Source organism: Heptranchias perlo, chromosome 15, assembly GCF_035084215.1.
Source record: "Heptranchias perlo isolate sHepPer1 chromosome 15, sHepPer1.hap1, whole genome shotgun sequence".
NCBI lineage: Eukaryota > Metazoa > Chordata > Chondrichthyes > Hexanchiformes > Hexanchidae > Heptranchias > Heptranchias perlo.
This window is the reverse complement of record NC_090339.1, coordinates 39,948,120-39,963,954: the sequence shown is the minus strand read 5'-3', so window position 1 is coordinate 39,963,954 and position 15,835 is coordinate 39,948,120. Positions and strand designations below refer to the sequence as shown.

Below are 15,835 nucleotides of genomic sequence, written 5' to 3'. Positions count from 1 at the left end.
GAACAGCGGCTCACCTGGCTGCTCGTGAGGCCAGGGAGTCACTGATCTGTGAACAGTTCTCCTAACATCAGACAGTGTGAAGAGTCCAGTCCTCACCACCTGGACAGGGGAGCGGCCACACCAGCCCCCTGCACAAAATAGTCGTGCAACTACACCTACACCCACTGTAGAGTGACCCAATGGGTGGCATCAAGTGTGGGTGTTCATGGTGAACCTCATGAAAGGGACTTATTGCACAAGCCAGTCAAGAATGGACAAGACGTGGCAGTAGTGGTGATAAGAAGATTTGAGAGTGGAAAAAAAATCAAATATAAATAAAAAACATGACAATCCGTCAAACACCCTTGTGCATCCCCTTTGTGCTCACAAAACCTTTGCCTTATGCTTCCGGCTACTCCCATGTGGTGTTTCCCCTGTGGCTGCAGCAGAGGTAGGGGCAGGTTGCTCTTGTTTATGCACTGACTGATTAGCTGCTTTGGGCCGACGCCCTCTGGGTTTCGGTGCCAGTGAGGGCCCCTCCAAAGACTGCTCCACCTGCACCTGTGCAGGGGCAGACTCGACCACCTGGAGAGGAGGCAGCATTGCGGGTACTGGTTGAGAGGGAGGCAATGGGTGAGACGTGGAAGCGCTTTGAGTGGCGTCCCCACTTCCATGTCCCCTTTCGCCATCATCCCTCTCCTGGGCCAGGCCCACATCACTCCTACCACTCTGCTGGATGACAGTTTGGAGGACATATGTGAAGCCTTGTTAGGCCAGTGCTAGTGTATCTGTCTGCCTATTTAAGGCGGCCGAAAGTTGCTCATCCCGAGTCCGAACGGCCGTTGTTAGGGCCTCAATGTCGAGCTGAGCTTGAAGCTCGATGGAGGCTAGCCTTCTCTGCATCGCAGACATTCCCGCACTTACCCGCGACACTATCTGAGATGCCCTCACGTCCTTGTGACAGTATCTCAGAGATTCCCTCCTGTACCTGTGCCACCATTCCACTCATGCAGGAGTTGGACGACTCCACCCTTTGCGCGATTGTGGAGAGTGCGCGTGGCACCTGTTCCAGCACCTCACAAATGTGCTGCTGCCCCTCGATCATTCTCCTTTTCATGGATGGCTCCCAGGGTTCAGCATCTGTGTCCAGCTGAGCAGAGCCTGGAAATGAGTGCTCCCACCGACACAGACTCTCCACAGCTGCCCCTGCCACCAGTGTCCGCTCATGCTCACGTGTGTGGTGACTCACCATGTGCAACCCCAACTAACTGAGGACGGGGACCCACCGAGGTGTGTGTATCTGCGCTGGTGGATGGCTCGCTCAGATGTGACGGTGCCCCCTCAGAGGCTGGCAGGTCCTCTGAGGAATCGCCTTCCGCTGTCACGGCAGTTGCTGAAGGCCCTGTAAGAGAACAGATGGCAACATTAAGCATGATGACGGATGTTGAGGTGCTGAAGATGGCAAGGCATGTTAACATCATTTGCTATTCTGAGCGCTGAATGTTAAAGTTCTGTCACCAGCCGTTTGTCGGGTGGTAGTCTCGGCGTCCCCCAAGGACAAGCACTCGAGGGTGCGGCTCAATTAGAGAGCCTCCTGCTCCGCGTCTGTGAGGACGACCTGATGTTGCAGCCCCCTCCGGTCTTCGCCCTCTCCCGTGCATGCTTGTCTCTCTTCTCCTATAAGGGGAGAAAGTAGAGAGGCGTGAGTGAGCGATGGCGATGTGGCCAACCGCTGAATGCATTGGTTTGGGTGAGGCTGACCGTGAAAGAGATGCATCAAAGGATGAGTATGAGGCAGAGCCATGACATTGTTTGAGGATTGGGTTGAGTGGTAGTGGTGGGATGAGTACTGGGGAGGTGAGTAAGAGCAGGTAAGTTGATGAGGTTTGAGTGGGTGTGAGGAGTGATGTGACAGAGTAGTGATGGCAGTGCAGAAGGAGTTGTAGGGTGGTGATGTTGAAGACGGAGTTGTAGACGAATAAGTGTACTCACTTTGGCTGACCCAGTTAGGTCATTGAAGCGCTTCTTGCACTGGATCCAGCTGCGGGATACATTGCTGCTGCTGCTGACCTCCTCTGCCACCTCGAGCCAGGCCTTCTTGGTGGCAGAGGCAGGCCACTTCCTCCCGTCCGCCGGGTAGAATATCTCTCTCCTCCTCCTCACCCCATCCAGTAACACCTGGAGTGAGGCATAGTTAAACCTGGGAGCAGCCTTTCCCCTGGGCTGCTCCATGCTGCTCTTTTGGTTGTTTGCTGCAGGAGCAGCATTGGAGGACTGCCCCTTTAAATAGGGCTCCTCCAGCTGACAGCCTGTGATGCGGGTACGCAGTCCGCCTGCTGCGCAGGTTTCCAACAGGAAACCCGGAAGCCAAGGTAAGTGGCTTCAATGTACCCGCGATTGAATGGGGAATGCACCGATTTTACTGGGCGGGTTACCGACATGCCCAGTCGCCCCCACTGCCAACCCGCCTCCCAGGTAATATCGGGGTGCTGATTGATTTTTGTTTTCAAGTCAGATGTGCTGAGGCTATCTGTAGCACACCTGCTGCCCTGGCTAAGATCACAAACCAGGTATGGCACAACTGCATTTTCCCCTTACAAGAGTCATTACAGAAGATTTTCAATTTATTTTTTAAAGAGGTTATCCTCCTCTAGGTTGCCATTTCAAAATAATTAATGCTAGTCAGGACATTTGTTGTACTAGGCTTAAGGATTGCTTATTGGGTCAGATACAGTTTATTGCCAGCTATTAAAAGAAACATAATGATAATATGATAATGAAACATATGATAATTGGACTCAGAGCCAATTCAAAGCACAAGACTTATTACAATTTATGACTAAATATGGCCTCGATTTAGCCAGTAAGCACAAACTCACTAGGGCTTTCTGAACCACAATGGCACGAGTCCAGCTCATTTATAACATGGATATTCACTTTAAGCTCACTTTAACTCTCGACGTTCTTTCTGGCAGTTTCCAATGAAATTGCCAAATTGACAGGAGAAGACGTGGTCATGGATCTCCAGCAGATATTTCTCATTGAACTCAAAAGCACATGGAAACTGTTCCATCAGATGCCAGATGCATTCAATAAACTGGGTAAACACAGGAGAAACTTCTTTAGGGTCACCCTCTAGATGCCCACATCTGTGAAAGATAAAAACTGATGAAAATCTCCAACTTTATATAGAGCGAAATCCCTGAATTGAAATGACAATATTATTTATTTATATATAAAAGTATTTTCCCCTCCAACCTACTTCCCCCAGGACCTGAAGGCACTGGGGTATGTTTTCACATACGATGGCCACTCTGACACCTTGTCCAAGTTGGTCATGTTTACATGCAAGCCTGCATCATTGTAGGCTATTCAATTGTAAAGGGTGGGGGTGCGGTGGGGTGAAACAGACAGATGGATAACCAAGCTCAATCCTGTCCTCACTCAATGTACACACACACACTTTTCCCTGCAGTAGTCTCTGGATTGTGATCAGGAGCAGGGACCCTGTCTGCATTACCCTGCCCCCTTCACCCTCCCCAAGGAGCTCATAGGTCAGTTGCAGCAATCCATGGCTAAGATCAGTTAACAAATGTAAGGACTTGCACAACACCAGGTTATAGTTTTATTTTAAATCACAAGCTTTCAGAGCTTACCTCCTTCACCTTTGTCCACCCCCGTCCATCACCACATCATCAGTTAACAAAACACAGTCCAAAATGATTCTGGGACCCTTCTGGTATACTGCTCAGCTACATGGTGGAAGCTTTCCCCCATTGAGCTAAAAAGTATCTTTAATTGTTACTGCAACTATAAATTCTTAAATTCAAAACTGATTACTATTCAGTTATTTCTAACTTTCTTTTTTTAATTTAAAAAGCATAGCCCAGGACTGGTCCTGACTTTGTCCTTATAGGACAGCGTTAGGCTTCCACCAGTCACTGCTGAAATACAGATTTACTAGAACAAAAAGGAATATTTGTATTTATATCACACTGCTAAATTCACACAATGAATTACTTTTGGAGTGACTTGTGCAGGCAAGCAGCAAATTGGCTGCCGCATTCCCAACAATACAACAGCGACTGCATTTGACTAAGTAGATAAATGGCTGCAACATGCTTTGGGACATCGTGGGGTCATGAAAGGCACTATATAAATGCAAGTTCTTTCTTTTTGTGCTCAAGTACTGGAGTGGGATTAGAACTTACAACTTTCTGACCCAGGTGAGTACCACCAAATGAACCAATGTAACACAATAACAGGGAATAATTGGTATTAACCCGCAAACCTATCACAGTCATTCACCCTTTGAGTCCAACATTCCTTTTTGTTACAATTTTTTTTTCTCTCATCACCTCAAGGACCTGACTCTTGCTGAGCACCCAAGTAGCTACTTTTCATGTGTGAGCCTTAGTAGTGAGTATTGACAAGCAATTTAACTTGGGAGAGAAAGTGGAGAGAGTAAAAGGAGAGCGAGCGATAAAAAGAATGAGAAAATAAGGGAGGGGCATTACAGCTGAACCAGATCTCGTCCTCAACCAATGCCCAACCATCTGCACTTTTCAGCAGGAATCACTAGACAGCAATCAGAAACAGGAATCCACACCCCCCCCCCACCCCGCCCAAGCCCAAGGGCACTTCTTTTACCTCAACTGCTGCCCTGGTTGAGATCAATAAATCGAGCAGATACCAGAAATTGGACCTAGGATCTTTTGCCTTGTATGACTTAGTACTAGACCATCAAGTTACTAGACCATCAAGTTAAATCAAAATTACAGCAGAGACACAGGCCATTTGGCCCAACTGGTCTATGCCGGCATTTATACTTCATAGGAGCCTCCTTCCTACTTCATCTAACCCTATCAGATACCTTTCTATTCTTTTTTCTCATGTGCTTATCCAGCTTCCCCTTAAATGCATCTATGCTATTTGCCTTAACTACTACTCGTGGTAGCACGTTCCACAGTCTTACCACTCTTTGGGTAAAGAAGTCTCTCCTGAATTTCCTATTGGATTTATTATTGGACTATTTTATATTTATGATCTTGAGTTTTGGACTCCACCACAAGTGTAAACATTTTCTCTACGTCTACCCTATCAAACACTTTGATTATCTTAAAGATCTCAATCATGTCCCCTCTCAGCCTTCTCTTTTTAGAGGAAAGAGCCCCAACCGATTCAGCCTTTCCTGATAAGGATAGCCTCTCAGTTCTGGTATCATCCTTGTGAATCTTTTTTGCACCCTCTCCATTGCATCTACATCCCTTCTATAATATGGAGACCAGAACTGATCACAGTACTCCAAGCGTGGTCTAACCAAGGTTCTATACAAGTGTAACACAACTTCTCGATGACCATGTGATGGGAGCTCTGCCATCACTTTTCAATATGCTTTAACAGGGAAACCAAATAGATCCTTACACATGTACACAATTATCCATGGAAGAACATCTGATTACCTTTGGGAGAATTTGTGACCCATAGAAATCCATTCTTTTTCTATAAGAACCTTGAAAAGAGCAGACATGTAATTACACTGACACAAACATTAGAAATAAGCATTTCTCGTTGATAACCTTTTCAAAGAAACACATTTCCTGATTCATCAGCAATGGAAAACACGCATTTCCTTTTATATTCAAGTCAGCAACTTAAAAGCTGTATCACTTTTTTGTGTATTTATAATTGATTTAATATTCCTCTAAAGTACTTAATTTAAAAAAAAATCTTTACTTAAAAGGCATCTTCTTTAGCTCTGGCCTTGACTTCAATCTCCCCAGCAGTTCCCCCATTTTAAATCTGGAAACTTCAACAACTGTTCAATCCTGAGCTGAGCATCCTCCTCCACAGACATCCTGTTGCCAAGACCACCTTTTCACTTCTAGAACACTGCCAGTCTACACCCCAAACATTGCCAAAACTCTCAACCACACTTTGTTATCTTAAGGATTGATTCCTCCAATGCTCTCAGTGCTGTTCTCCTTGCCTCCACACATACCAATTTATTTATTTATTAGCACTCTGATACCTGCATCCTACATCACACAAAGGGATGCACTCTCATCACTCCACTCTTGCCAATATCCATTGACTGCCTGTACCACAGCAAATTGACTTTAAGACCCTCATCTTTATTTAAAATCTTTCCATGGTTGCACTGCACCTCATCAGGGTCATCTTCTCAGCTTTACACCCATGCACCTCTTCCAGTGTTCCTGAAGCCACAAACATTCTCCTCATTCCCCATTCTGTCCCCATCCACTTTTTCTGTTATTAAGCCAACCCTCTGGAATTCTCTCGCATAATCTCTTCAGCTTGCCACCATATCCCCGTTTTCAAAAGTCTCCTAAAATCCCCCCTTTTTGGCTGTGCCTTTTGCTTCCTCCCAATTTTTTCCCTTCCTTTTTCCTGCTTGGTAGCTATCCTTTTCTGCCTTATAGAGCACTGAAACAACATTTTTTTAAAAATGAGGAGCACTTTAAAAATGTAAATAGTTGTAGTTAATGGGGAAGGAAAGTTTAGTACTTTTGGCTCAAAGTAATCCTTTACTAGTCAGTCATTACCTGCCCGATAGCTGATCCAGCATCACACACCCAGCCGAAAGCGTGGTTCACTAGGGTCGCATGTATCTGGATCAGCTCTCAGCCCACTCTAAAGCCACAGGTCCTATTCCAGTTAGTGGAGTTATTCCGGGATACGTACCCATCAGTGACATCAAGGAGCAGCCAAACAGTGAAAGAGGCCTAGCTTACTTGGCCACATTATGATTTTTATAAATGTATATTTTTTAACCCAAATACTAGTTGATTTCCATGGCACTGCATATGGGAAGTCAAGAATAAGTAGGTGACATGAGGTTAGGGGGCAGGGGGATAACCGGACCAGTGCATGCAGAAGTAATGCAGTGCACATTGTAGAGTCATACATTTTGTCCTTATTTTTATATTTCCATCATAAGTTTCTATGTCTACATCTATAATGGAAACTGCATATGTAAACTTGTTACACTTGTAAATAGTACAAAAAGTTTACACAGACATTTTCTATTATAAGTGTGGACATGGAAGCTTATAATGGAAAAAACTGACATGAAGTGCACACAGACACAAGATTTTTAAATATATTTTATAAGATAAATTCCTAGGTCAACATTTAGAACAGAAATTGCCAAGGTAACTTGTTATGATGTAATTACATCTTTCCACCAGTGGTAGAATTGCAGGGCCTCCACTTGGGGGAAGGGGGAGAGGTATATACAGCATGGCAAATTCACAGCTTTGAGCAAAAATATCAACTCTAAGCCAAGACTTTTGAGAGATTCTAAGGTCTTCAAGTTAAAAAAAAACCTTAATTAAGAAATTAAAGGAGACAAAAGACAATTCAGTGGATAAATTTAAATCAGGTTATTGAGAAATATGTAATTTTTGAGGCCGGGACAGCAAGTTTAATAATATAGCTGTCACTGCCTCATGCAAGGACTATATTAAAAAAAGGATACAGCTGCCAGGATACAGTGTAACTAGAAAATCACCTTATGCTTTTTTAAAAAATATAGTGTAAACAATTCCACCAACAATGTCTGATCTTGTCTTTGTGAGATACCACTTGCAAATGTTGACATATCATGGGGATCTCCTCTCATCACATGAGAGAGAATGTTAAATACTCCCAAAAAACTGCTACCTATTAGTACATAAAGCAGCAGAAATAGCGTGCTCAAAAGCAAAATACTGCAGATGCTGGAAATCTGAAATAAAAACAGAAAATGCTGGAGAAACTCAGCAAGTCAGGCAGCATCTGTGGAGAAAGAAACAGAGTTAACATTTCAGGTCGAAAACCTTTCATCAGTATCCCACCCATCAGAATAATGTGCTAGTAAGTTAACAAATACAGGGAAAATTTGGAAAATAGAAATCAAGACAGTCGCAAAGTATTTAAAACATTTAATTTTTTTTTGTTAAACTCAATGGGTACTTGAGTCATACAGCCCAAGATGATCAATCCCAATCTGTGCTAATCTAAGCCAATACATGGTAGGCATACAACTGGCCTCAGTGCCACTGGGTCTGGGAAAGAAAAGAATTATCTGAGGTGGCTGCTGCTCATCACTATCCAGTAACTCCTGTTGGCTGAGGACAGGATTGCATGAGATATCAGAGAGCACTTGGCACCTATGGACTGTGTCCTTGAAAATAGTCAATGTTTTAGGGAAAAGTCAGAAGAAAAAGAGAAAATTAGAGAAAAAAGGTCTGGATATTTAAATTCACCTTGCATACTCATTTATTGCAGCTCTCACTCTTTCAAATTTTTAAAAAATAATTTTCTCCTCCTTCCTCTCCTGAAAGTACTGACCCACACTGGTATATGGTTCCTTGGGTGTGGTCAGTTCATTCATGTTTCATGTGTGAACCTCGAGTTTTGGCAGGTTATTCGACAATGAGAGCATCACAGCTGTGCCCAACTCTGTTCTGACCCTATGTCTACACATGCACATTTTCCTACACAAGTCAATCAGGAGGAGGAATCCAGTCTGGTTATTTCTTTGCTTCCTCAGGACACGGAGACCAATCGTGGAGCCCCTGCTGCCACCCAAGTTGAGACTAGCCAACTCAGGACAGATCATTAATTGAACCCAGCATCTTCTGGTCTGCATGGCATGGTCCTACACGGAGCAATGTTTTTAACTACTGGACCTACAAACTAATTTTGTTTAATACTATAATACATTTTGATCAGTTAGGAAGCAGAACATAGGCCATACATTATTTAACCATTTTAAATAGCCTAAGTAGCCAAAACCTCAAAAACAGTGCACCTTCACATTCTCACCATAAATCCCTTTATTGTCCTGTAGTAGGAATCCAGGAGAAGGCCAGACAATGAGCAAACCTGAGCAGTACGATCCCACCCATCAGAACAGTGGACCAACACACTGGCATTTTCTTCAGCCACTGCCTAGCAGTAATAGTGTACAGAAAAACAAAGTAGCTTTAAACACATAAATTCCTTTATAAATATCACCACAAACTGCATTTTAACAGAAACACCCAAAATTCATGAGTAGCAAGTGAAATAAATAGAGTTTGCTCATAGCAATAGGGACTGCACTTCAAAAGTAATCCATTGTATATGAAGTGTTTTAGGATGTTCTGAAAACTATTACTATATAAACATAGTATTTTCTTTCTAATGTATTAATATTCTATTAAAGCAGTAGAATAGCCAAGGGGGGGGGGGGGGGGGGGGGGGGGGTGAAGGGAAGTAAGCAAGAAGAACAACAGTCATGGTTAAGTATTTCAGTCAATATAATTTTAAAAAAAGCTTGTCCATGGGCTCATATAATGAGTCGCAGGACCATTTAAGGAAAGTGCCAAGGTGCTTCAAAAAAAAGAGCTGGACACCAAACTCTAGTTGGATGAAGAGACCGGAGAGATCTGCAAAGGCATAGCTAAAGAAGTACATTCTAAGGGTACATCCTAAGGCAGGTTTCGAAGGTGTGGAAGACTGTGACAAGGCGGAGGGGTTTAGGAAGAGAACTGCAGTGCTCAGGGTCATGACAATTGAAGGCTGTGTCACTGATCATACTACAAGAAGGATTCAACACCTGCTAGAAAGGGAAAGCATACTGGCAAAAAGGAAAAAATAAGCTCAAGCCATTACCTTTGCTAGAAAGACACCAGCATCCATGACCGCTTTAATGTGACGCAGCCACCCAGAGTTTTCCAAGCCCGTGAGAAAGTCACTCATTGATGGGGCTTTCAGTTCACATACTAAAGAAAGAAAAAAAACTCATTAAAATTGCAGTTATTTTTTCCCCTGCCCATGTAACAAATGAAGATTAAAAAGTATAAATGATGTAAGCTGTTTGGGGTTCCCAAAGATGTGTGTCATCAGATTGCTGTAAATTTCTATATTTATTGATTTAGGAGCCTGCTATTTTGGTTCCTTTATAATAATATTTTCTGCAATTATAGCACTGTTTTCCTTTGGGTAGCTAACACTATCCTTCAAAATTAGTACAGAGGATCTGAGGGCATGTCAATATTTGCAGAGGGCCCCCCACACACAAAACTTTCAAAATGATTTATCAAATGCAGTGACAGAAGTCCTATAATGGTGAGCTTTTTCTACATAAATTTTAGACATGTGCCAAGGTGCGATCTTCAAAGAAACACATTTAACTGATAAATACCAATTATAAATTATGAAGAATTAATTTTCTCAATAGATTTTATGAAAATGTACAACTGAACCGTACAGCCCAAAAAGGGGGGGGGGGAGGAGGAAATGCAAGCTGTTACTGGGTTCCTCCTTCTGATCATTATCCAGCAATCCCAACTAGAATATATTACTGTGAGATTGTCAGGTGAAGACAGGGTCAGTTTTGTCTGTGAGGTTCTTCACAGTCGAACGACCTGTCAGCACCAAGGTGAACCCATGGAATAGCACTTCAGTAAGAATCAGCACCTTCAAGAAAGGAGAATAGAAGGGAGAAAATTGGGATGAAATAAAAACAAAAAAAATACAAATAATGTTTTGGAACAAGCTCAGTTGCTTTGACATTATAGAAGCATCAGATCATAGAAATTTACAGCACGGAAGGCGGCCATTCGGCCCATTGTGTCTATACCGGCCGAGAAAGAGCTATCCAGCCTAATCTCCCTTTCCAGCTCTTGGTCCATAGCCTTGTAGGTTACAGCACCTCAAGTGCGCATCCAAGTACCCTTTAAATGTGATTAGAGTTTCTGCCTCTACCACCCTTTCAGGCAGTATACATCAGAATGCATGTAATTTAGCAACAAAGAGGATAATAGTCCAATAATGGAGAGACATTTCTATACAATTTTAGCTACTTTTTAAAATAAATTATAATTCATTTGCTCCTTAATTTGATGGAAGTTGAGGTTTTAGTTGACTCCTCAAGCATATACCCAATGAATGCATGTGTTGAGATTTTTAAAAGCTCAAATCTTCCCCTTCCTGTTTCGTTTCATTTCATTAAAGGACTGTCCTGCTGATTATAGAACAAGAGTCATTCTACTTTAATCCTAAATACAGAGGTTATAGCCCCTTCAATAAACTACTGTGGAAAAAAACTATTTTGTACTTCAGTGCACTATACAAACATTCCCCCAGACCAGCCAATTTCAGTCTCATATATTCCACATTAACCAGCCATTTATCATGTGCTATGAAAGGTCTGAAACTGACAGTTTTAAAATTAAGTAAGTTTGCAACATTAAAAACCTTTTTAAATGAACAGGATGAAACTTGCAGCAACCCCGATGGCCTAGTATTTTATAAAGCCAGTATATTACAAAGCCATACAGATCAAAAGGGCCCAAGGTCAGTGCTGAGTTCACTGATCTTGGCCAGAGCAGAAGCTGGACACACCATAGCTTTAGTCAAGCATGCCTCAGCAGTTAAAAGTGCTAGTGTAACACCAGGCCCTACATACCAGAATTCCTTCTATTTTCTGTTTGTTCAAAGAATAATTTCTGTTTGTGACTTTTGAACCAACAATTCATAAAGCAGTTTGTTTTTATAACAATAAATGGAATAGAAAAGGAGCATTACCTTCTAAAAACTTTTGCAAGCTGTTTCTCATCACATGTATGTTCTCAATACCAACGAACTGGAACCTAATGTTGGAATAATTATCTTCATTTTCATATCCCTTCCCAGCAGCTCTGTTTGCCATGGCATTCAGCTATAAAAGAAACCAATACTGTGAACATAGCCCCTGTAATTTTGGTTATTTGTTTTCAGATATGGATTTTTGTTTTCTGCTGTTGATGAGACAGTATTCAATAATTGTCCTGCTACAGTCATCTTGTCTTGTTCCAGGAGGTTAAAATAATTTTTAAACCTACTTCCAAAATTGTCCTATTGTTGTAAGTTATAACGTCATACATCATTTTCATTCATCACTTAAAGAAGGTTTCTTGCTGACTGTCAACATTATTACAATGGTGTAATGACTGGTGTTGAGATCTGCAGATTGGAGCACCCATAGGTGTAGCTTCTGAAGAATAAATCTGAACACCACAGATACATGGCATACACTTGTGACATCCTTAATTGATATGCTCCTCAACGATGGAAGGCATCATAGCGGAGTCTCATCCTGTCCTTACCTGTCATCCACACATGTACAATCTTCAGTTTGAATCACTGGATAACAGTCAAGTGGGAACCCTAGCTGATTTTTCTTTTCCCTAATTCAAAAACGCTGAGGCAAATTGTAGTGGGTTTTAACTCACTGACTTTTATAAGTAATGTCCATTGAACCATTTGGTGAATAAAAATACCTTTGGTCTCGTGTCTACCACATACATGAAAGAACTTCCTGGATTGGCCTTGCTGATGGCTTGAAGCATTTGTTCATCCTCCACACACCTGGCACTGAACCCTGACAGTGGCTGACTACACCTACAGATGGCAGCCTGTTGAAACAAACATTTAATTACGTTAGGGATGGAGATTGGAAGAGAGAAACAAAATCAAATTAAACAGTACATAAAGCTTTATCAACAGTCCATTTGGACACATCCACTGTGTCCTGGCCTGGAATGAAATATGATAATTATTTCCATAACTGAGTCTAACTGGATAACTTATAATTGATCCATGCCACAAGTGGCATATAGTCCAGCTTTACATATCCATATTTTGACAAGCCAAACTGAAGGGCCAAGGCACAAATGCAAGGCAAACAGTAAAACTTGAGAAATCAGGAGGTAGTAATTAACTACTGACCATAGTAATGCAAAGATTAAAAAGAAAATCCAGGATTTTATTTTTTAAAACAAAAGCTTGCTTGAATGTGCATGCACTACCCTAGGAAGTTTTATATATGCAGAATTATTTGAGGTGTTTAAAGAGGAAATACTTATTTGAGAAGTCTGCATATTAAGGAGTATGGAGAAAGAACAAGGAATTGGGATTTAAAAAGATAAAGAGCTAATGGCTGACAAAACATTAGAACGTGCTCAAAGTGGCCTACCCCTGGTCCTACGTTTCAGCTGAGCTCACCAACACTCAGAGGTACAGTTTCATAGGTGCCGGATCTCCAGTACCTACACCCAAAATAGCCGTTCTTCATGAGTTACCCTAGACACTGAGAACTAGTGTGCTATTTTATCATGGAGTATAACATGTAAGCCCGTTTTTGTCCTCATCTAACATTCTACATGAATACCTTCCAAAGCTGGTGGTCAGTGATTAGGGATCAGGGATCAGGAAAAAGAATCCAATCCGATATTGGCTCAGGGCCACCGAGGTCAATTATACCATCACAGTTGCTAGCCTAGGTATAGGATCAAACCTGAGATCTAATGGTCATATTCTGCAGCACCAAATCTAGCACTGTATACTACTATAACCAGGACACTTCTAAGCTTTCTCCTTTTGTCTTTCCCAAGCTGTAAGGAAATCACTCTTTATGCTGTGCCTCGTTCCCCCACATCTGCACTAGATTGAAATCAAATCTCTTGGGACCTACTCGCCTGTATGGCTTAGGAAAACTCCATGCAGTGAAATTATCCATTAAGCCATTAAGGTTATTTAAAAAAAAAACTTGTATTTTCCACAGAGTTAAACAAAAGAGCACTATTGGGTTATATCCTGAAGTACTTTAAACTGAGTCATCTGAATAAAATGCACTGAAACATAAAAACAATCACTAATCAGCAAAGACACTTACGTTGTTCTCCTTGAAAAAATATGAAAGAACAGGAAATCGCCCTCTACTTCTGAACTTTGAGCTGCCCACTACTGTTGGCTTGCTGGCTCCTTTTGGTACGCACAGAAATGTTGGATACGTATTGCAGGTCTAGAAGGAACCAAAACAAAATTCTACAATAGAATGTGACTTACATTTGGAGCTTTGTTCAATGATTCTTTTTTTAAAAACAAAATCAATACTTCAATGTAGAGATTTATTTTGCTGTCAAAGTACAAAGTTAAAGAAAATTTGAACTATACTTCATTTAATTTCAAATGCACGGAGCTATTATTTCAAAAGGGCTTTAAATGTAGAGACAGTTTAAATTTCAAATTGCAGGTAGAAAAAGATTTTACTACAGTATTCTTAAGGGAATGAGTCAAATGAAGATCAAAACTTTTGATACTCAGCTTCATTAACATTTGAACAACATGAAATGCGCAAAAATATTTAGCTAAAGTGTGAATCCACAGAGAAGTAAATTTGTAATTTTATTTTTGGTTCAGAAATTCTATTGTAAGGTTCCAATTATACTTGACGAAACTGTTTTGGGCTAAAGACGGTTTTAAAACCAAAACCAGAGAGTTGAAACTGCACTGTGCAATATTAATAATGAATCCATTGATGTGCCCACTATTTTAACAAAGGCATTGACTTGTTTATTTTAAAATAGTTTAAAGTCTTTGTAAAATATTGTCAGAGAATTTTCAGACAAATGTTTACATAGCATAAATCAACCTAGCACCTTAGCCTGAAATATTGATTCAGTTTTCAGTTACTTTTAAAGTTGGTGTACAATATAAGTACTTCACTAAACTTTTAATATATAAAATACAATTTTTGGGGGGGGGGGGGGGCGGTGCTGCAACATTCAATCTCAAAATGCAGTGAAATCTCCTATGTCAGGTTCTATGGAAAAATCCTTTTCAAGTGTCAACATTTACCTGCAGTACTTTGTTACGCCTACAGGTGGTACTGTGATAGGTCTTTCAATATTATAAATGCCAATCACAGTAACATTAGCTCCAAACTCAGCATTGAAACTGTATTCTCCACCTTAGCTCCATTAAACAGTCACTGGGTGGCAACGCAGGAATATGTTTGCCCTTAGCGTCTCAAGTTGAAGATAAAAACTTAGGTATTATGTGAACTTACATATTCATTACAATAAACTAATCACAATGTGAATGCTTACTAAAATTGTCTTTTTCATTGCAGCATAATTTTGTAACCACCTTTAAATATAGCCGTGTGACAGTTTCATGCATCACAAGAAGGCTCGACTCCACCACCCAACTGTAAACCCTCCCTCAGGCTCCCATGCTGGCAACTTACATAGAGTGCCAAACTCCCCGCCCCCACCTGATTTAATTGTTGCCCCATAGCGACACAGTACTTTGTTTGTGCCCAAACTCCTTTGAACTTAGAATGCACAGAAGCCATTCACCCGGCATGAACGGACTTAGGTGCAGCATCTTGGTGGAGTTCAGGAAACCATCACTTTAATTTAATAAGCTTTGATCAGCTGTGGAAGACATTATTCAATTTCCTGGTAACCTAGTTTGGAACTTCATAGGGGCCAAAGGCATCACTTAGGCAGTGTGTTGTCAGTTCTTGAGCTCATTGAGATAGAGGCTGGAGGCTCCAGCCTCATGATCAAACCTCATGTATAAATTATTGCTATCAATGCTGGTCCAGGCTTAATATTGTTAAGAGTTAGCAACATGGCACATCTTTTGCTAGTTTTGTACCCAAGGAAGTTAAAAGTTTTGTAATCTTTTCTATTCACTATCCATTACTGCCTACTTTTATCCAACCAGATTTATAGCCCAAGTCACATGGTTTATGAGTATTTATTCTTCTGATATCTAAAGATTAGGAGGACACAAGAGGATGCATGTTAATTCAGTAAGCTAACTACAGTAACAAAGATTTCTGTTCAACTGCTGCACAGTACTATATTACCAGATATTGTTTCATACAAAATCACACTCCTGCTCATAAGGAGTGAAGGCTCACTTAGGGAATGATCTTTGGTGCTAAGCATGGAACAAATGTCTGGCGAAGCCCTAAAAAACAAGAAGCAGATATGGTTGGAATTTTTGTTCTGGGGGAAACAATTCAACC

The 15,835-nt window shown here is 41.3% G+C and overlaps 1 protein-coding gene across 2 annotated transcripts in view; it reads right to left on the bottom strand.

Moving 5' to 3' along the window:
• Window positions 1-15,835, bottom strand: part of mtmr8 (myotubularin related protein 8) — a 44,736-nt gene that overhangs the window by 13,468 nt on the left and 15,433 nt on the right. Inside the window, exons 5-11 of one of the 2 annotated variants that reach the window (XM_067997115.1) lie at window positions 13,688-13,816; window positions 12,294-12,428; window positions 11,560-11,692; window positions 9,643-9,752; window positions 8,812-8,937; window positions 5,442-5,491; window positions 2,928-3,128 (exon numbers count right to left, since the gene is read on the bottom strand). In XM_067997115.1, the coding sequence (XP_067853216.1) occupies window positions 2,928-3,128; window positions 5,442-5,491; window positions 8,812-8,937; window positions 9,643-9,752; window positions 11,560-11,692; window positions 12,294-12,428; window positions 13,688-13,816 (884 nt within the window). The remainder of the gene's footprint in view (window positions 1-2,927; window positions 3,129-5,441; window positions 5,492-8,811; window positions 8,938-9,642; window positions 9,753-11,559; window positions 11,693-12,293; window positions 12,429-13,687; window positions 13,817-15,835) is intronic. The other variant, XM_067997116.1, reaches the window with a different exon arrangement.